The sequence below is a fragment of the Manacus vitellinus genome, unplaced genomic scaffold (genome assembly GCF_001715985.3).
Source record: "Manacus vitellinus isolate BGI_N305 unplaced genomic scaffold, ASM171598v3 scaffold_26_pilon, whole genome shotgun sequence".
NCBI lineage: Eukaryota > Metazoa > Chordata > Aves > Passeriformes > Pipridae > Manacus > Manacus vitellinus.
In genome coordinates, this window is record NW_021939960.1 from 9,937,310 (window position 1) to 9,958,624 (window position 21,315).

At 53.1% G+C, this 21,315-nt stretch overlaps 1 protein-coding gene across 1 annotated transcript in view; it reads right to left on the reverse strand.

Annotated features, from left to right (window-relative positions):
- JPH2 (junctophilin 2) overlaps positions 1-18,140 on the reverse strand; it is a 28,896-nt gene extending 10,756 nt beyond the window's left edge. Inside the window, 2 exon segments of the mRNA XM_018073989.3 lie at positions 10,895-11,678; positions 17,762-18,140. Of these exon segments, the coding sequence (XP_017929478.3) occupies positions 10,895-11,678; positions 17,762-18,140 (1,163 nt within the window).
- Positions 18,141-21,315: the final 3,175 nt, after the last annotated feature.

Consider the following 21,315-nt stretch of genomic DNA (forward strand, 5'->3'; position numbering starts at 1 on the left):
AGCCTTGGGGTGTTGGAGTTAGAAGGTAGCTCCCAGTTATGCTTTTCTCTTGGTGGATTCCTTTCCTCCAGAGGAGCTGCTGGATGCTATTTGGCTGCTGTGTGGGGCTTGAGTACTGCAATTCCTGCAGATGGCAAGACCAAGGAGATGCCAGCCTGGGTTGCAGAGCCTGCAGTGAGACCCTGGGGGGGGTGGGGAGCTGAGCCACCACTGCGAGCCACCACGGCCCCAAGGCTAGAAGGGCTCTGTCATGAGCCCTCCTGGGCACAGAGGGCTGTCCAGCTTGGGCACCTCCCAGGCTCCACACAGGAGCGGTGGCAAGAAGCTGAGCACCACAACTTTGGGATCCTGCATTGCCCAGGGACTCCAAGCTGCATGGTAGCTTTGCCCAGCTCTCTGGCTCTGCAGGACACATTTGACCTCTGCTCCTGTCTCCTTGCTCACAAAGTCATCCAGAAGCGTTTGATTTGGAGGGACTATGGTCAGCACAGCTGCAATTTCAAATCTGGCACCTCCAGCAGCCCATATGTTGTCCCTGTTGGCATCCCAGGAGAGCGCTACTCTCCCAGACAGCAGGGATGCTGATGCCCCACGCTGGGTCCCTCCACTGCTGAGATAATTTATTATGGCAGCAGCTAGGTGCTGAACATTTGGCTTTCATGGTTTCTTAAGTACATCTCCCCCAGCTGTGCCACACATCCCTGGGGCACCAAGTGAAGGCAGAGCTGCTGCAACTCTCCAAAAACCCACGCCAAGGGTTTAGTAGCACTGTGACAAAGCCCAGCCTGGAGGAAAGGGCTCAGGCATAACAATAACATCTAACTGGCCTCGAGTATTCCTGAATTTATTATTTATCCTCATGGCTGGCAGTCCCTGGGAGCTCAATGCAGAGAAGGAAAACCTGGCTCTGGCAGCAAAGAAGGAGACAAATACCAGCTGCCCTGGGAGAGCCCAGTGCATGCAGCCCATGGCACAACAGCCTGTCCCAGCCCAAGCCTGGGGTCTGCCAGGAGCAGGAGTTAAGGAAAGAAAAAGCCCAGGGAGGTTTGAGGGTGTCAGGAAGGTGATTTTTGAACCTCGGACATGAAACATGTAAAGAGAAAAATTTCTTCCGAGGTTAAAATCTTCTGAAAAAGCTGAATCAGCTTTTGCAAAATGGAAATGCCAGCCTTTTATTATCTGAATGATAAATTTGATGTTTTTCAGGCAGCAATTTAATCAGGGCCAAACTTTTTTATTTACTGCTTGTTGTGCTGTCAGCTCCCAGCATCTCTGCAGAAATCAGCCCCTGCAGAAACCAGCAGAGGAGAAAGTTTTGAGATGGAGGAGGTCAGGGGGAAACACAGTCCTATGAGTTCTAGAGGAGCCAGCAGCAGAATTCAAAAGGCAGTTCAAGGCAGTGCTGGAAAATGAGCCACAAACACTAAACACATCCAAGTGGGGGTATAAACACAAAGAGGGGCCTTTATAAACCCACATCCCAGCCGAAGCAGTGCCTCTGGGATGAACACTTCCCAGTTGCACCCTGAGCCACCTCCCTGGGCAGTGCTGTTAAAAATAGCTCCAGTGAATTCTTTGCAAGGAGGAGCAGCAGCCCCGTGCTGAGCTGAGGGGAGGCATGTGGGCAATGTTGCAGCCCCTGTCCCAGCCCTGCTGCCGCTGCCTCCCGGCTGCTCCCAGCGGGATGGAAGGGTTAAATGCATCTGCTGTTTTATTTGCTCCTCTGGCACGGCTCTAGTGCTCTAATCGTTTTTGTACTAGTGCAGGACAGAGAACCACTCCTGTCCTTCCTGGCCATCTCCCAGAAACACTGCCTGAATCATTCCTCGGCCTGCTGCTGAAATCCCTGTGGACACACGAGCCGCAGCCGAGCACCGTGCGAACAGGTGAGCCCAGAGCCCAGCCAGCATGCCCGGCTCTTTGGACAGTTTATGCTCTTTTGCACATCCACGTTGAATTAGACTGCAAATGAGATTGGAATTAGCAGAGAATACTGCAAATAACAGGCGGGGTTGGGGTGCCTGCAGGTGCAGCAATGACCTTGCTGCTAGAAATAGAGCAAGAGCTCAGCTCTCTGCCCAAGCTATTCCCATTTGCTTATTAAGGGAATGACAGACCTGTCTAGAACTGTCCTTCCTTCTCCAGGGTCTCCCTCCTCCCATTGATACAGCAAACCCTGATCAAGGATCAACTGAACACCTTCTCCAACCCAACCCATTCTATGATTCTTGCCATTCCTGGTATTATGAGCTGTCAAAAAGACAACAAAACAAATGTAATTCATCAGTCAGCTCTGGGAAGGGAGACTTCTGCTGAACTCCCTTCTCCTGGAAACTGACTTCTCCACTCCCAGCCAAATCCCCGCTCCAGCATCCAGCAGGAATCATCTTGTCCTTCTGAAGAAACTTGAGATAACAGTTTGTCTTGGCAGGAATGTTTGCAGTACTCAGAAGGGATAGAGGGAAAGCTGCAGAAGTGTTTTTGCTGATGGAAACGTGGTCCTTTCTGTCTTCACGATCCTAAAGGGTGAGAGAGCACAGACCTGACCAGCACACACCTGTGCTGAGGCTGGGACTGGATGATCTTTAAAGCTCCCTTCCAACTCAGACAATTCTGTGATTCCACATCCTGACCAGGACAGAACTTTATGGCTTCTCCGTTTTCCACACTGTCTTTGGACTTGTGTCACCTCTAGGGCTGGGGCATTCCTTTCTTCCTGCTTAGTCCCAATCCATCTCCTTTGTGTCTCTCCCTCTGCATGCATGTAGACACCTGCAAAATTCTGCTACCCTCATTCACCTGTAACCAGCCCATGGGACTGAATTTCCCTTTTCAGTCCACCTCTCGTGCCACTTTCCCTACCTTCAGTCAAACCCATCTGTGTGTCCCACCCCATGGGTGTCCTGCCCTGACAGACAGCTGGACTGTTCATCCTCCTTTTGCTCTTTTTGCTCCATTCCTCATATGCAGTACCCACTCAGCTTGGACTCTGACATCCCTGGCATGCATGAGCCTTTGCTTCTTTATAATATGGACTCTTCAAGGGGCTATCTAATAATGTGTGAAATAAGCATAAATCAACACAATTTGCTTCCTAAAGAAAACACCTCCATACTACTGCAACAGAAGTACAAAAAGGAAGTCATTCTGACCTTGCAGAGCAGCTCAGAGGTGCCCCAGGCTTTTCACTCTTGGTACCAGTACTTTCATAGAAGTGGTGGCACTTTGTACATGCCCAGGCTACTTAGCTGGATAAATCAGACCTTTTCTCCTTCCTTCCACAGAAAGGGCACGGCCAGGCCATTCAGCCAGGAGAAAAGCATCCTTTTTCTGTGCAATGCTTCTGGATCACAGGCCTGGCAGAGCTCCCTGCCACCTAACGAGCTCAGCACGCATTAGCCTTTATGATTACTTGGTGAATTTTTAAAATGCCGAAACGTTATCCTTAGCTCTAAATAGCTCCGGGCCACTTGCATCTTTCACCGAGGGATACTTCCCCTTGGAACAGTTAAAGTGATATTAATCTTAGAGCAGACAGATCTGCAGCTGTCTTCAATAAGACGGCAACCTACACACCCCAGCCCCGCGTGTGGGAGGTTTGCCCAGTTAATCTCTGCCACCCCGAGTGCCCCGTGAGCGAGCGGCACTGGGTGGTCAGCGGCCCTTGGGGCTGGGCTGTGCCAGCCTGCATGGGAGCCCACGGGCTGTGAGGAGCTGGGGGCACTGGCACAGGGCACAGCTGCTCTCTGTTCACCCCACAGCCCCGGGATGCCAGGCGGCAGCTGCCTGGAGCCGACTCTAAATGGAGCAGAACAAGCCAGAGCCTGCCAGCTCCAGGGGACCAGGGACACTGCCCTGGCCTCAGACAGGCAGGACAGGCAGCTCCTCACTCTGTTGGAGCCTGTCCTGCCAGCCCAGCCAGGCTCAGAGCAGCTCGTAACAGCATCCACAGAGATATCTTTGGGAAAAAGAGGGATTTGCAGCTGCCAGCTGGACCTCTTCCTCCTACCTCTGGATTTCAGGTCTGCTGTCCTCCCTCCTGCCCTGGGTGCAGATGGAATGGATCTCCCAGAGCAGCACAGCCTTGGGGCCGTGCCCAAACACTACTGATTTATCCCAGCTTCCAACCACTCCATTACCAAAGGGGCTCAGCTCTGGGGAGCCTGATTTAATTGGGCACCACTGCAAGATGAAAGCAGCCGGGTTATCCTGCTGACAGCACACCAAAACATCTTCACAGCACATGTGCAATCAGGGTCTTCCAGCCTTTCCATCCCCTGTGTGCTCCTGCCTCCCTGCCTGTACCTGCACTGCTCCCTGCCCTGCCCTCAGAATTCCCACTTCCAAGAAAACATCAGGGATGCAGCAGCCATTTGTTTCGAGGGAACCCAACCTCACCCAGGAGCTCCTGCCAAGGCCCAGGCTCTGCCAAACAGATGGATCCATAAGCTGAGCGTGTTTTTCCCCAGTCAATAAATAAATAAATAAATAAATAAATAAATAAATAAATAAATAAATAAATTTAAATTTTTTTAAAATTTCCTTAAATATTGCATTTGGCCAAAACCCAAATTATTTATCAAAATTTAGGGTAAAAGCCTTTTTCTTCCAGCCCTCTGGGTCTCTTGAGTAGACATTCACAAATCTGAGGTCTCGGAGAAAGAAGAGAGGGAGCTGGCAGGTGTGAGGGCAGCCAGCCCATGGCCTGGGCTGCAGCACCAACAGCTCCCAGGCACCTGCACCCAAGGCTGCTGAGGGAACCCAGGTAGATGGGACACCAGGTCCCTCCTGGTGGCCACTGAAGGCTCATCAGGCTTTGCAGGAGCAAAATGAAAAAACTTGGGACTCAGAAAGCCAAAGGGTTCTGGCTCAGCACCAGGATAAGCTGAAAAAATTGTTCCTCCTCCAGGAGGAGGGAGGGTTTCTTTATCACTGGCTTTCTATTTTAATTGGACATTTTACTGAAATATTGTTTCTTTTTCAAGATAAGCCTGTTTCACATTCCACTGAGATGATGATAACCTCTGACCAAAGCCTGATTGAATCTGATGATTTTAAAGCCCGGCTCCCTGCCAGCTGATTCCAAGCATTTGGATGGGGGTCAGAGCCTTCCCACTCCACGCAGCACCAGATCAATTGAACGAGAAGCCATCATTTTCCACAGTCATTTTTGCAGATTAAAGTCCCACTTCATTTTTCCCTTTCTGTGTGTGTGTAAGGTGTTGAGACAAGGATTTCCCACAAGGTTGGATTGAACAGCCCATTAATTCCACTTTCCCTGCCTGGCTTGGTATCAGAGTCATACTCATCCCTGGGGCTGGCATCCTGCCAGCCCAACTCTGCTCCTCTTGAGGGGATCCCTGCAAGCCACAGCCTCGCCTGCTCCAACCCCGATAACCCGGGAAGCCCTGGAGAAAGCAGTTTGCTGCCCAGTAGATGCTTTCTCCTTGGAGCTACTGAAAGTGCACGTTCCCTCTTACCCTAATAGGGCATGAAAGTGCCTGAGGAAATTCTTGTGAGGCGGGTGGAAAACAGATAAAGCTCCTCTGGAGTCGCATCTCAGCGTAAGGAGCACAGTGGGCCAAAAATGTGTCAGTGCTGGAACTGCAGCCAGCCTGGGCTGGGGATGGGGCTGTTCCAGGAGAGGGCTCAAAGAAAGGGGTGAGGGTATCTCAACATCATTCACCCAATGGCACTGGACCCCTCCAGCCCACAGCCCCACACGTGGGTGGACACACTGTGGGGGTCTCACAGCTGGGGTGGTTGTCTGATCCTGGCTCGACCCCAACGCTGGGGCTCGCTGTCCCCAAGGCCACATGGGACCAGGGATGGAGAGGAGTTCACCCAAACCCAGAAGCCCTCTCCCTGCATGGCTCCAGTGTCCAGGTGGGATGAGGGTCAGGCAGAGGTGTGAAAAGGGCAGTACTTCTGCAGAGCTGGAGGCTGCTGTGCCACACAGAAGGTGGGAGAATCCCGGTCCTGGCTTTGGCTGGTGCAGAAATAGATGCCACCAACTGGGTTTCTGTTAGCCAAGAGTGATGAAACAAGATTATTCTCTTTATAAACACACTGAGCTCTGTGAGAAACGTCTTTGCTGGGACAGCAGCACCAAGCCGCCAGCCCCAGGAGGGCCGAGGCCACCGCGGCCACCAGTCCAGCCCAGCTCTGTGCTGGACACACACTGTGCCTCACCAAAAGGTGACATCCCTTTGGCTGCCCACCTTCCCCACCTGCAGCTTGAACCCCCAAGAGCAGCGGGGCCAAGGGCAGGAGCTCGCCGGGGCAGAGCTGTGCCAAATAAAGCAGCTTTTGGTGGGAGTGTGTGGCCGAACCCCGGAGCGTGGGCTGCCCCGGCCCCGGCTCTCAGCTGTCGCGCTCGGGCCGATAAAGCCCCGCTCTGCCTGCCCTTATTTAGTCAGGAGCCTCTGCTGACTGCAGCGATTTCAGGACGTCATTCACACACCCGCGTTCCCCAAGGAGCCGCTCGCTGCTGCCCGGCCACGCAGCTTGGAAATGCTGAGCACAGGGAGACGGCGGCGGCGCTGCCGGGAATGCGGCCGGGCAGGGGAGGGTTGGAAAGCGATACGAGAGCACTCTTGTAATTTGAAGGGAGAGCTAAGATGTGCCCCAAAGCCATGGGTACAGACAGAAAACCAGCTTAGGCTTCGAAACCGGGCAGCAGCTCACTGTGAGCGATGCCCATGTGTCGCTGCCGGGGAAGCCGATGTGATTCCTGACACCAGGAGCCCTGCGGTGCTTCCACACAGCCCAGGCTCACCACGATGAGCAAACCCTACTTGATCAGGGCTTGGTGCCCCACCCTTCAGAATGCAGTCTAGAAATTCTTACAGATATCTACAGATGTTACATTAAAACAAAAATAAATCCAAAATGTATTCATCTCTAGTTGAACTCTCCAGGCAAAAACCCCTCAGGGGCTTCAGAGCCAGCACCTGGCGACAAAAGGGTGAAGCACAGCAGCCATTATTGCCTCTACTATCTTGCTTTCCTATTGATCCTGTGACATCTGGCAGATGTATCTGAGGTGTTATTGCCAGGACATGCATCCGTCAGAGGATCTCAGAGCTTGGCCAGGCCCGTGCCTTGCAGGACACATGGCCAAGTCCCTCCATTGACTTCAGTCCAAGCCACTGGGAAGCACAACCACGTGCAGAGGCAGACCACGTCAGATGCTGTTGCAGTGGGACAGAGGTGGGATTTGCAGCATTTACACTCATTTTGTCCCCCAAAAGCACCAGTCAGAAGGAAAACCCCAGTATGAGCTGCCCAGCTACTGAGCACACAGTTTTGAAAAAATCAGAGATTCCCCCTGCAGCCAAGTCCTGCCCTTACCCTAGTTTTATTTTATTTTATTTTGTTCTGAAGAGGTGAAAGCTGACCATTTTCACGCTCCTTCTCCCTGTATCCAGTGGGACCATCCTCCCCATGGGATAAGCAAGCACACACTACTCGCCAGGCACCCTGTTTGGCACTAACCCATGTGCCCATAGAACTCCCATTACACACCTCGGGATGAATTTGAACTGCCTCACTCGCAGCTTGGTGGTGGCTGCCCCCTCCTCACTGTCCTCCAGCCAGTTTATCACCTTGGCTATGATCCCAGGCCCTCACTGCTTTTCCCATCCACCCCAACATTTTTTCAGTGATCCCCCAGTCAGGGTGGAGAGTGGAGAGACACAGAAGGTACCTTTACCCGGCACCTCAGGAACAGCTGTGTTCCAGTTCTGATGGGAATCCCTTGGGATCACAGCAGGACAAGCCCTGGAGCACCAGCAGAGCTAATGAACACCAAACATGTGCTAACCCCAAGGTCCATTTGTGTCACCCCTGGGCAGGGGGAAATCTGTGTCTGCTGCCTGCCACAGAGGCTGCACTCCAAGTTGACTCTTCCCTAGAGTGACAGCAGCCTGGGCGAGGATTCCTACCTCAGCTTCCATCAGCTCCATCCCAGTACCTGATCCCCAGCACTGCTGACAGACATGCCCAGGGTTTGTATCTGAGCAGCACCAAGGGGCCTTGCCCAGGGTGGAGCTGGCTGGTCTGAGGGGCCTGCTCAGGACAGCAGGACACTGAGCCAGATGATTTTCACATTTTGAAATAATGAAAAACAGAATGGAAAAAAAAAAAATCGCCGTTCCCTCAGCTGACAGTGAGATGATGTCCTCAGCTCCTTGCACAATGGGGAAAGCAGCGGGATCTCGGAGCCAGGAGGATTCAGGAGGGAGCTGAGGAGGCCAGGGCAGCGCTGCTGGGGCAGGGCAGGCAGTAGCTGGCACCAGCTGGCAGGTGGGACAGGAGCTGTGAAGCAGCCTGGCACCTCAGACACCCTTGGAGTGGAAATGGGACAGGGAGGGTTTGGTGACCACACTGACCATCATCCGCAGCTGGCGCTGCTCTCCCACCCGGCAGCCCCAGGCAGGGCAGCAGCCCAGGCAGGGCAGCCCAAGGCAGGCAGCCCAAGGCAGGGCAGCCCAGGCAGGGCAGCCCCAGGCAGGGCAGCCCAGGCAGGGCTCTCGTCTCTGCTGCCCACAGAGTACCCCCAGAGTTCAGCACGTGCCTGGCATTTCTGCGGTGCAACTGCCCTAGGCAGCTTCCAGCGCCTGGGCTTGTTTTCCTCAGGATTTCTATCCCAAAAGAGCCTTTTATGGTGCAAAAGGGAGAAATCTGGTCTTCTCCTGACATTTCACCCTCAGACAACAGAAGGCTGGATGTTACAGCACTTTAGCTCTCTATTGCAAGGGGCTCCCCTGAGTGTCAGAAACAAATGAAACTCAAACATTCATATACAATGGCACAGGTATGCAGGGGTACCCGGGAATCTGCACAGCCTGCTGCGTCCTTCCAACTAATTCCTAGTTACAATCTTACATACAGATATGCCACATCTTCCCCCAGAAAGGGATTAGTGCAGCCTCAAAGGCATTTTTGTGGGTAAAGTACACACTGCAAACCGAGGAGAAACATGAATGCTCCATCTAGGAAACCCCACCTCACAGTTACGAGCTCGGGCGATGCTAATGATAGTGCAGCCCTTCTATAAACTGGAATAATGCATTTTCACAATCTGTCTGCAATTACTCTGTCCTGGATGTGGAAACACAGGAAGGGCTCGAGGCCAAAGCAAAAGTCAGTGGCAGAGCTGGAGATAACCTAAGGACCCTCTTGGGGCAAAATTGTCTGTATTTACTCTCAACCCCAAAACTGAGCTGAAGGGAGGAGGGAGGAGAGCACAAGTCGGATTTACAAAAGACATCAAGTAGAGAGAGTGGCTCTGCCCAGAGCAACATACACCAGGAATAAACACTGATGGAAACACTGAGTTATAGTTTAGAGGATGGAGGAGCCTGAATGCTCCCTCAGTGGGTCCAGCTCAGCTGCAAGCAGTGCCCCAGGAACGGGACTGGGGTTCCACAGCACCAGGGAGCACAGCAACCCCTTCCCTGCCCCAGCAGCCACACCACTGCAGGGTCTGATAGCCCAGGGCTCCCTGGAGGAAACCGGCTCTCACGTCTTATTTCCTCCAGCTCCAAGGTTTCCTTAATAGGAAATTATTCCCCGGCACTGGGGAGGGATGCAGTCCCCCGCCAGGGCAGCGGGCGCATTCCAGCTCCTGATGGAAAACACTGCAGAGCTGCTTTTGATCCAAAGTGTAAATAGTGTATAATAAAAAGAGGTTTGTGTAAACCAGCCAAGCTCTCGGGGAGCAGCACTTGTAGCTCCAGCCTCCTTATTCACACCACAGCCACACGCTCTTCCTGGGCACGGCGAAGCTGGTTGGGCTGAGCCTGCCCTGCCAGGAGGATCCAGCAGGCCCCACGCTGCCCCAGACTGTTATTTTTATCCCAGCTGGCCCTGCACGGAGCTTCACTTGCAATCCTGATGGGTTTTCTCCGCCACTCTCTGAGGCAACTGTGTTTTGCTAAAAAATCTCAGTCACGCTCCCCACAAAACTTCAGAGCAGAAACAGCAGCTGGGAGAGTAAAGTTGGGATTTTTTGGGGGGAGAGACAGGGTTTGGGAATAGGTGTCCTCCTTACTTATTTCCCCTCTCTGCTTGATAATGAAGTCACTGATAATTAAACAGGAATTTAAAGGAGTGAGACAGGACAGATGTGGAGTCACAGCCACCACCCAGCAGCTGAGCAAAGCCTATGTGTGGGGAGGTTTTGAGGGAGAGGCCAGGTGAAACCTCAAAATGTGTTACAACCACATTTTCCCAAGGAAAAGGAGAGGAATGGAGGCTCCAACCCTGCCTCCCAGATCTCTGGTCTTTGCCAGGTCGGCTCTGAGACTTGCAGGAATCCTGCAGGAGGAGGAGCACGCTGCCAACACAGCTCGGACATAGGCAGGGATGCAAGCTGGGGAGGGACAACTTCCCCTGCCCTCCCCAGGCAGACCCTGGAGCCTCTCTTATTTCCCCCCTCCTCTGTCCCAGGAGGGATGTTGGAGTAATGACACTGTACTGCTAAAATAAAGTGACAGCCCTAATGCATCCCACAAGCTCCCCACAGAGCCACACCAGGGGCTGAGCCGTGCTCTGCTGCAGCCCCAGTTTGTCTGGGACACGTCTCACTGGCTGCTCGTGAGCCTGTTGGATTTACCACCATCAAGCCCCACTATTTGTCATGCTGCCCCATCAGTGCCCAGCAGCTCCAGCCGCCTGGCACAGCACCAGGGTGCTCCCCATCCCACCAGCTCACACTCCCCGTCCTGCCAGGGCTGGTGCCAGTCCCTGCTGTCCAGCAGCATCCCCACAGACCAGAGCTGCAGGGGGACAAGAGAGGGGGCGAGAAAGAGGACGGGTCCTGACCACGTGAGATGGGGACCACCACCACCACCACAGGGAGCTGCACGTTGGAGCTCCGAGCACCCACCTGGACGCTGCAATCTCCGACTTCTGCCGGGCGATGGCCGCGGCCCTCTGAGCCCCCTCCACGCTCCTGTCCACCTTCTGCCGGATCTTGGCGCTCTTGAGGGGTATCACACGCTTCTTCATGCCCTTGACGAGGACATTGTGGTGGTACTTGCCCTCCTCCTTCTTGCCGTCGGGCAGGGTGGTGCAGCCGTAGCCGTGCCGCAGGTTGTCCAGCCACTCGCCCTCGTACTTCAGCCCGCTGGAGCGCTCGCTGACGCCGAAGCCGGCACGCTTGTCGTTCTTCCACTCGCCCATGTAGGTCTCCGTGGTGGTGGCGTCGATGTCAGACTCGAAGGGGGTGTACTCCTCGCCCTCGGCGCCCTCGCCCAGGCTGACGGTGGAGGTGGCGTCGCTGGCGGCCGAGCTGATCCCGCTCTCGCTCTTGAGGAAGCTGACGCGGCTCTTCTGGCTGGCCAGGGACGACTTGGACTCGGACTTCTTCAGCTTGCCCAGCAGGGAGCCCCTGCGGAAGAGCCCCCCTTTCTTGGGCTTGCCGGCCTCGGCGTCCGCGTAGAGGCTGAGGGCGAAGCCGCCGCGGGTGATGGTGGGCGAGAGGGGCAGGCTCTCGGGGTGGGCGGCGGGGGAGTCCTGCTGGGGCAGGGTGCCGTTGCTGTGCTCGCTGCGCAGCGAGGACAGCGAGGTGCGCAGGGGGGAGCGCACCACCGAGGCCATGCCGTAGGGCACGCTCTGCCGCACGCCGTAGCCGTGCCGCATGCCGTTGGTGAACTGGCCCTGGTAGGTGCCTGTGGGAGAGAAGAGGGATGGGGTGAACGAGCAGCTGGGCCCTGGGAGAGCCAGCGAAGGAAGGAAGGTGGGCTGCGGGGTGGCACAGACCTAGGGGAGATGTACCCGCCATCCCTCAAAGGGGAGCCCCAACTCCACCAGTGCTCACCCACACGCAAAAGCATCAGCCCGCAGGGAGCAAAGAGCAGAGGACACTAACCCAAGAGACTCTGTTGGCAGGTGACAGCTCATTGGAAAGGGGCTGGGGCATCAGGCAACACTGGTGTAAACCCAAAGCCACTTCCTGTATGGGATTTGCACCCAGAGCAGGGAGCAGGAGGCAGCCTGCACGTGATTTTGGGAGAGCAGGCACTCCCAGGGTCCTGGGGAGGCTCAGGCAGGGCCAGGCTGAGATGAGAGGGTGTGACCCCTGTTCAAGGCATTCATCTGCCCCCTCAGACACCGTTACTGAGCCCAGGGATAACCCTGCTCCCCAAGGAGCAAATCCAGTTCCTTCTTTGGCGATTGTGAGAGTGCATATTTTGCACTCTCCCAGGCCACTTCTGCAGCATAATCTCTCCTCCCAAGCTTCAGGTTTCGTTGAAATCCTCTTTGGACCCGCCTGTGGAGTGTTAACTTACAGTGCTGAGGGCCAGGAAAGACAAGAAGTGCCCAAGCAGGCAGCAGCTGCTGCCCCGAGTGAGCCACCCCCCACCAGCCCCTGCTGACCCCACGGCACGCAGGATTTTGGGCTCTCTGCAAACAGTTGGTCTCTCCTACAAAAAAAACTAGGGGTTCAGGTAGTGAAGAGGGCATGGGGAGCCATCTGCCAGAGCAAGGGGCCATTGCCTGGTTTCTTGGCAGAGCCTGAAGCTCTGTTAGGGAAAAATAAGGTGGGCGGCGTGGGTTTGGGCATGATCCAGGAGCCAAGAACCATCACTGGAGATGCCCAGGCACCTCAGCATGCTCCTCACCGTGGTCCTAAATCCCTCTCCATAAAATGGTGATGAGTCTCCCTAGTGAAAAATGAAGTTATAGAGACCCCCCACGTCACTCCCCACTGAGAGCTCATGAGGTCAGGGCTCCACCTTGCCCGCCCAGCCAGCCAGCAGGGCTGACACACGATCAGGGTGACATTGGAGACCTTCTCCTGGGATGGGAACAACTTCACACGTATCAGGCTGCAGCTGATAGTGCTGCCATGTTAATTCCCTGGAAAAGGAACTCTGGAAAAGTCTTGCAGGTTTAGGGGGGCTCAGCTGCTCCTTGGGAGCCATGTTGGAACAGCCACTGCACTCCAGAAAGTCCCTGCCCCACTGTGTTCCCCTGGAATCATTGGAGCCACATGGATGGGAAAAGCCACATGGCACAGTGGGTCTTCATGGAGCAGAGATTGGGTTGGCACTTCTTAGACCAACACAGAATTTGACACCAGCTCTGCAGGCTGGTCTCTGCTGTCTGATTTCAGCCCATTCAGCACAAGCAACGTTGTGTCTGTGACACGTGGTGTGACCAAACCTGCCAACCCTGCCTGGCTGAACGGAGGGCACTGACACACGGCGAGCAGGCACTACCAGGCCCCTGTCATGCTGCAATTCCCTGTCTGGCTGAGGCTTTGTGCCAGGGCAGGGCCATAAACCACCCCTGGAGTGGAGCCAGAGGCTGCTGGGAGCAGCTGGAGGCGCCGGGGGCCGTGTGTCAGGGCACGCAGGGGCTGAGAGGAGCCGAGCCCTGTCTCACCAACACGTCCCAGTGCAGCCAGTTCAAGAGACAATGGGGCTGTGCAAAACCTCTCTGCAGCAGGGCTGCACGTCCCTGAGCCACTGCCACCCCCCAGTACCAAAACAGCCTGGGCAAGGGGGGACAGGCAGGACACAGAGCTGGCAGCCAGGCAACCACTGGCTCACACGTGCCTGAGGTTCTGCAAAAAATCATTAAAAAGCAGTGGATGTGAAACAAATAAATCTCTTATTTAGGATGAAAATGGGACAGAGACCACTTCCCTGACTCCCCAGCCCTAAGCCTTTATTGCTTCCATTTTTACTTGTCATAATGACAAAAACCTCTGCGCCCCCCAGGGATGCAGTTCATCACCTCTGCCCACCCCCGAACAAAGCAGGGGATGCTGCCCAGGTAACTTCACAGCAAGGAGAGGATTCAATTGTGGGATTGATGGAAATGGCAGCCCTGTAGCTTTCACCTCCAGACACACTGATGGGGTGGGAGAACCCTCTGCTTCGCCCTGGCAACAGGATGGGATGGTGCAGAGCTGCAGCAGAGGTGCAAGTTTCAGCTCCTGGTGCCAAATGCTAAATGGCAGTGAGAGCCCACCATCAGCAGTGTCACACCTCCCTTTCCCAGCCTGCCTCAAGGCTCTCATATAATTAGTGATGAATGTAAATAACACAAACAACCAGGTAAATAATGCAAACAGCTCAAATCAAATCCCTGCCCTACAGTCCCCTGCTGTCACCCAGATATTGCAAGGACAGATGCATTAGAACTCAATGTTAAAAGAATGTTAAAAGAATGCACAGCACCACGTGCAAGATGGGCCAGCAAAAACTGATCACTGCTTTTTGGTGCCAACTGTACTAATTGATGGATTCTGCTGGAAAAGAAAGTTAGAAAAAAAACCCTAGAGGGTAAAAAAAAATCACCACATTAATTCATGGGTCCCATTCAGCCAGGCAGGAGCTTCTCTACAGAGGCAGCAGACACAAGCCAGCACCATCTTGGCTCTCCAGAGCCCTTTCCTCCTTTCCCAGCTGCAGTCCCATGGATGCTGTTCCTTCTGTCCCAGCCCAGGCCACTTCCCACTGTATTTTCCCTGCCACAGGCACTCAAGGAGTTGTGCTGCTCTGTATCACACATTTAATCTCCCCAGTGAAGCACACTTCTGCATTTCTCTTCCCCTTTTCTGTGGTCTTGTGATCACTGACTGGTCTAATTGTTTCCTCATGGTTAATTGACACCACTGTTTTCCCTGGCGCCCTAGAGAACAAATTGCAGCATCAAAAATAAGTTGGTTTTAGGCTGCTTTGATTGCAAGTGAGTTTTTTGACCCATACAGATATATATAAGCAGTTACTTGTACACCAAAGACAAGTTTTGGGCTGAATCCTGGGTGTGCAGCATGATTCAGCAACAGCAACGAGATTGCTTTCTGCAGTAACACTTCACTGGGTTTTGACTCAGAGTCAAACACAAAAAAGTATCAAAAAAATGAGGCCTTCCTTACAGCATGGACAAAACTCACAAGTGGAAACCAAATAACTAGGTGTTTACTCACAGTTTATGTTGCAAAATTATTATTTCCTTAATTCTATGCCTTTCACAGCCCCAGTCACCATCCACTTTAGCTCGAGCATCCTGCCCCTGTGAAGGGCTCTGACCTCTTCTCTGGTGACAGCAGCAGACACAAGTATATCCAGCTTGAATATCCAAAGACCACGGTGTCACTGCCTCTGCCCAGCCACACCAGGAGCTCTGAACCTCTTGGCTGATTTCAATCATTGTTACAGAAGGCTCCTTTAAACCATCAGTCTCTCACAGCTTTCACAAAAATGGGCTTTTTGTAGAGAAAGAGTGCATGACCCACACAGTGCCTGGGCTAAACTGTACCATGACTCTGCTTCTTACTAGACACCAAAAATCATATGGAATTTCAAAAAGCTTTACTCCAGATATGGGCTTTATTTAGCCACCAATCTTGGCCAGACACAAGACTCAAGTACAGACAACCCTATAAGTATATTTTAAGTGTATTTTTAAATATAAATTTTTTATACATGTCTCTCCATATATATTATGTATAAAAAGTTAAAGTCTATTTTAAAACATTAGAATCAGCTACATTTCCCTGAAATCCGCAGGCAGCCCAACCATGACCTAAAGTTTCTGCTGGCCTGGCAAGAGCTGCATATTCCCAGAGCCCTCTGCCTCATGTGGCTGGCTTCCAAGGGGCTTGGGAATGGTGTCCCCTAGTCGAGGGACAGCACATTTCCAGAGCCTTTCCAGATGTTTATCTTGGCAACCTCAAATTCAAATATTAACAGGTCCCTTTAGCCTGGCCACATCTGGATCTTGTAGGTGGTTACTGGTGTGCAGGTGAGGAGACAAAACAGAAAAAGGTCCTGCAGGTCAGTAAGACCATCACCCCCCTGCCCTACAGAGGTGCTGCTGCACGGTGATCCCCACCCTGGCTTGGGATGCAGCTTCCTACATGTCCCTGTGCCATCAGAGGAGCTCACGTGTTGAGCGAACAGCTCGGAGCAGCCAGGATGGGATGGCCCAACACAAGGAGCGGTTGCTGGGCACCAGGATACAGCTCTGGTGAGCCCCCGGGGAGAGCCCAGCTCAGCACTGCCCAGGGTGGCTTTGGCAGGGCACATCTTCACGGATCAGGACCTCACTGCCAACCTCGAGTGGCACCAGGGATCATGCAGCTGGCACGTTCTGGGTGTGGGACAACACCCCGGGGAGCTGTGCTGACAGAAGCAGTATATTATATATCCTTGCAGGAGAAAACATTGACTCATCTTTCCTGCTCTCCTCTCCCGAGCTTCCAGTCCAAGATCTAATCAAATTCATATCCTTCATCAAGTTCTGCCTCTCAAAATTCTTCCCCATTAACTGGAACTCCAGTAGCCTTTCACCCTGAGAGGAACCTGCATTTTAGGAAGCAGTGAGGAAGTGGCTGTGCCAATTCACAGGAGACCTTGACATCTCCAGAATGAAAGTCCCAACGGCAGCCGTTGCTGACAGTGACCTGATCACTGCTCCTCATTCATCAGAGCACACCTCACATGTCACCTCCCCTTCTTATGGCCTCGTGGGAAGGTTCTGTGCACTGAACTCTCACTATGGCCCTGCATCCTGCACTTGTTAAACCCTTCCATGGCCACAGGACAGAGAAGGGAGAAAATTTAAGGAGCTGGAGGGATGTTTCAGTTCGTGTCTGTACCTACAACCGCCAAGGGTGCAAATAAAATGGGTCAACTTCAAGACTGCATTCCCAGTTTTAAAATTAGCCACAAACCCACGCAACTCATTGAGAAATATTTATGTAAAAGCATAACCCTGACAGCCAGTTTTGAATTAGTCCATTTTTCTAATGCCTATAATTGTGATGCTTTTCATTCTGAAGATTTATACTATTACAGCTATTTTTCTTTATAAACTAACTCCAACGCCTGTCGTAGATAAATATAGATGCAATTCTGATCTGTATTTTGAAGGGTGTTTCTTTCAAATCACCCTCTCTATTTAGCCATCCTAAATGTGGCAGCCTGGAACATCACGGTGCTGAAGAGCTACAGAATTACTTGCACAGAAATTCTTGCCATGTTTCTAACCCCCAAAATTGCCACTAATGCAAGAACACAATTAGACCGAGCATTTACGGCACACAACAAATATCTGACTACGTGGTGCGTTTCTGTAGTAGCAGGGGTTGAAAGCTTCCAAGTAATCAAAGGGATTTATTTTAGGGAAAGGCTTGTGACCACATATTCTAAACAGCTTAGACGGACTCAATCAAAACGGTTTGGCAAAGGAGATGTCCAGGCAGCCCGTCAGAGGCAGGCAGGCGGCGTTTAAGGCACAGGCAAAGAGCGCTACAGTGCCGTGGGTGGCTTATATCTGACATGAGAACATTCACAGCTCGCTGCCTGGGGAGCGAAGGAACAGCTCACTGTGGTTGTGCACCACCCAGGAGCTTCTGGTTTGCTTCAGGAATACCCAGTCCCTGGGGAACCAGGAGCCACAGACTACACCAGTCAAGTTGGTTGGTGTTAAATATCGATAGGGACACGATAGAGCAGGTCCCGAGGGAGGGATGGTGGTCAGTGCTCCTGCTGCTCCTCCCTCGTGTCCGTGGACAGCGAGCCACGCACGCTGTGCCCAGCTGGGAAAATCAGGGCACACACAGCTGTGCCCCGAGCTCTGCTTCTTCACTGAAGCACCCCCATGGCTCACGGTAGACCACTGTGCCCGTCTCACTAGCGGGGACAGGACTAGGTCACCAGCAGAGACAATACACAACCTCTGCTGGGTGTCCTGCTGTTCAGCCCCCTCCCAGCCCCTCTGGAGCCACCCTCACCTCCATCAGCGTAGGTCTCCGTGCCGTAGCCATCCTGCAGGCCGTTGTTCCAGGTGCCCTCGTACTTGGCTCCGCTGCTCATGCTCTGCCTCGCGCCGTACCGTCCCTTAAAGCCATGGGTCCACTCGCCTCTGTAAACCCACCGTCCTTTGGTCTCGATTCCCAGGCCGTGCCTCTTGCCTTGGGACCAGTAGCCTTCGTAGGTGTTGCCGCTGGGCCACGTGTATATGCCCACCACTTCGAAGCCGTAGTTCCAGGAGCCCGAGTACTCGCCCTGGCCCTTGGGGCCGGTGCAGATGCCATGCCCGTGGGCTTTGCCCCCCTCCCAGCCCCCGCAGTAGGCACCTCCATCATCGAAATCGAACCTGCCGCCACTCATGGTGCCCTCCGGTGCCCCTCAGCCGGGCAGCGTTCCCAGGGGCAGCGCTCCGGGGCTGCCGCATCCCCGGGGGGAGCGGGCTGGGCACTGGGAACGGCCGCTCCTGCCTCGCCTGGCCCGGCCGAGGGGCTGGGGCACGGGAGGAAGGAGAAATTGGGAGAGAAGGAGGGGAGAAGGGCGGGCCGAGCTCCAGCCCCCCCGTCGGGGCAGCCGCTCCGCGCCGGTACCTGCCGGCGGCACGGGCATGGGCCGCCGGAGGAGCCACCCCCGCGGCGGCGAAGGGAAGGGGGTCCCGAACCCCGCGAGGAAGGAAAGGGGGTCCCGAGCCCACGGCGGAGGAAGGGAAGGGGGTCCCGAGCCGGCCGCTCTCCCCGCCCGGCCGCTGCCGCCCGCCCCGTCCCACTCCGCCTCTCCTCCCCGCCGGGAGAAAGGTCAGCGTGCCTAACAGGCCATCGGATCCCAGGAGCTGCTCCCAAAAATAACCCCCCGGAGCCCGGCCCCCGCCTCGGGGCCCTTTTATGAAGGAGGGAGAGAGACACATCCCACCCCCCCCGCCGTCCCCCGCCTCGGGCAGGGATCCAGGCGGAGAAGAGGCTGGGAAAGTAAATGTCTGCTCAAAATAGAGCCTGGGAAGGGGCCGCCTCGCTCCCCCCAGGAGCACCGGGAGCCCCGCGGGATGCGGGGATGGAGCACCGGGGGACAGGTCACTCACACGGCAGAGGTGGAAGGAGGAGGAAGAGCACAGCCCTCACTCAGAGTGCAGCGTACAGCTCATGCTGCCCCTCTGCTTCTTTCAGAGTGACTTTCCAAAGCTGCTTTAGGGTAATGAAAGGAATTCACAAGCAGTCATTCACCCTTCTCTCCCAAAAAACAACACACTTCCCAAAATCTTCTGTTTAACAGTTGGCAGCATAAATTAGCCTCACTATGGGTGGAAAAGAAAGGTGAGACCGTGTCTTTGGAACAGTTGCAGAGAGACAGGGCAGTGACAGCCCACTTTCTAAGAATTCACATTATCAAATGGTAGAGGACAAGGAATGAAAGACCAGGTAACAGGCTAATCCAAGCCCTCTTTCTTCCAGCATCCATCCCATTTCCAAAGACACTCACAGCAAGACCATGGGGAGATGACCTTCCCCTTACTGAGCACCACACTGGGAAGCTGCGGGAGCTGTGGGGTGCTATCAGCAGGCTGTGCCATTCCATGCCGTGCCCTGCCCTTCCAGGGGAGCTCCCAAAACCCACACCAAGCTCTGAGGCAAAGCTGCCACAGGCAGTGGTCAGTTCCAGACTCACACAACACCGTTTTACCACCTGGACAACCTCACTGCCATTTCTAGGAGGAAGATGTATAGAGAAACCACACAATATATATAACTGCAAGAAAAGCTGTGTGTATAGACAGCACATAAACACAGAACACCTGCAGGCACAGGTGAGAAGGACCAAGTGCCCCCTAGAAAGCTAATTACAAAAGGCTTCACTTCTATTCAGCCACAGGCAGGAAGGGGCACTTTGGTAAGGGACTCCAACGCTACTCAGAACCAGCCTTCAAAAGCTTTCTTAATAAAAAAAAAGTCAGACTTTGAAATTGGCTCAAGTTTGATATTTTTTTTCCATAAATCCAAGCTTTTAGACTACTCAGGCATGTTTTCAAAGTTCTTGCTGCATGATCAAGGGGTGGAAACTCCTATTTTCTCAAAGCAAAACCAGAGGTTTTAGTTCTGTGGTTTTTGGGAAGACCAAAACATCTTGAAACACCTTGTAGTAACAGAAGGGAAAGTGTTAAGGCAGCAGTTGCAGCTACCCATGGTGTTCCAGCACTTACGAGCCCAGAGATGTCGTAACTGTCCCAAGAGGATGCCAAGTTCAGGACCACGTAATTATTTACTTAGCAACTTTTTCTAATTACATAGCACAGTTGTGAACGGATTGCACACTTCAGTGTTTAAACACTTCATTTAATGTTTGTTTAAGCATCAATAGCCTATGCAGATGTTGGCATTTAAAGAGCTTTTTTTTGACCACCAACAAATCCAAACCTCAGAAAGCCCTAACAGTGTGTGTGTGCACAAGGGCACCACACAGAGCTGGTCTTGTTTCTTCATTTTGGCAGAAAAATTCACGTTCTACCCTGAAGGCTGAGCACGTGTCAGCAGCCAACCCACACGGCCAGGACTGACCTCTAGTGGCCCAGCACTGCTCCTCTCCCTCCACAGTCACCACCAGTTCAGGTCTTTCTACTCTGTATTTTTGCATTAGCTCCTGGATTTCGAACCCCTTTAACGCAGTACTGGGCAGTGGACAGTGCAACCCTAAACCCTGCAGGCCTGTGACTAACAAAGAAATGGTAAAAAGCAGCTCGGTCTTGAAAGGCATTCTCAGCCCCACAATGGTGCTGTGGTTGGAATTTGCATTTGGGAACAGTAAAGAGAATAATTGTTTGAGAAATAAGGTCACCTTGCACTTTGCAGACAATAGTTACCAAAACAGTTACCAAATAACTGCCTTGAATCCAGAACACGGTGGCAGAAATGTAGCTATGGAAGAGCAGGGACACGGAAAGGAGATGTGGGACCCAGGTACATTCTGCAAGGGGTAGATGACACTTCAGAACTGGCAAAACAGGTAAATTTACAAGGCCACTTGTTCTAGGATACCAGGTACTGCCACAGAAAGAACAAAAAAACCCACAAGAGTAACACCAAAGGATTTCACAGGGAAATGTTTGTGCCCGTTTCTTTTCCAGACCTCAGAGGTCAGAAAAGTTCAGGTACTGCAAACAGTGAAGACAAACCAAACATAACTCTCCTCTCCCTCAAGAAATTATATTATTTGATGGGATGCTCCTTTGCTAAAGGCTTACAAAAGAGACACTGTGCTGATACACAATGGGTAGCGAGCTGCTTGCTTCCAAAGTAGTAAATTCCAGGAAGAATGCAAAGCTGGACAAGGCAGCTAAAGTGACAATGGTTTAGCAAAAAGACTGGAGTGGAGGAGAAAGAAAACACACTGTTCAAGACATCCCTACAACTGGCAACTGTTCACTCAAGTCTACAGGTCTTAAAACTTGTATACTTGGTGTTAGAGTAGGATGAAAAAGAAGCTAAAAAAACCCCTCAACCACCAGAGTATGTGAATTAAGACCACTGAAGTGAGCAAATGCTGCTTTGGC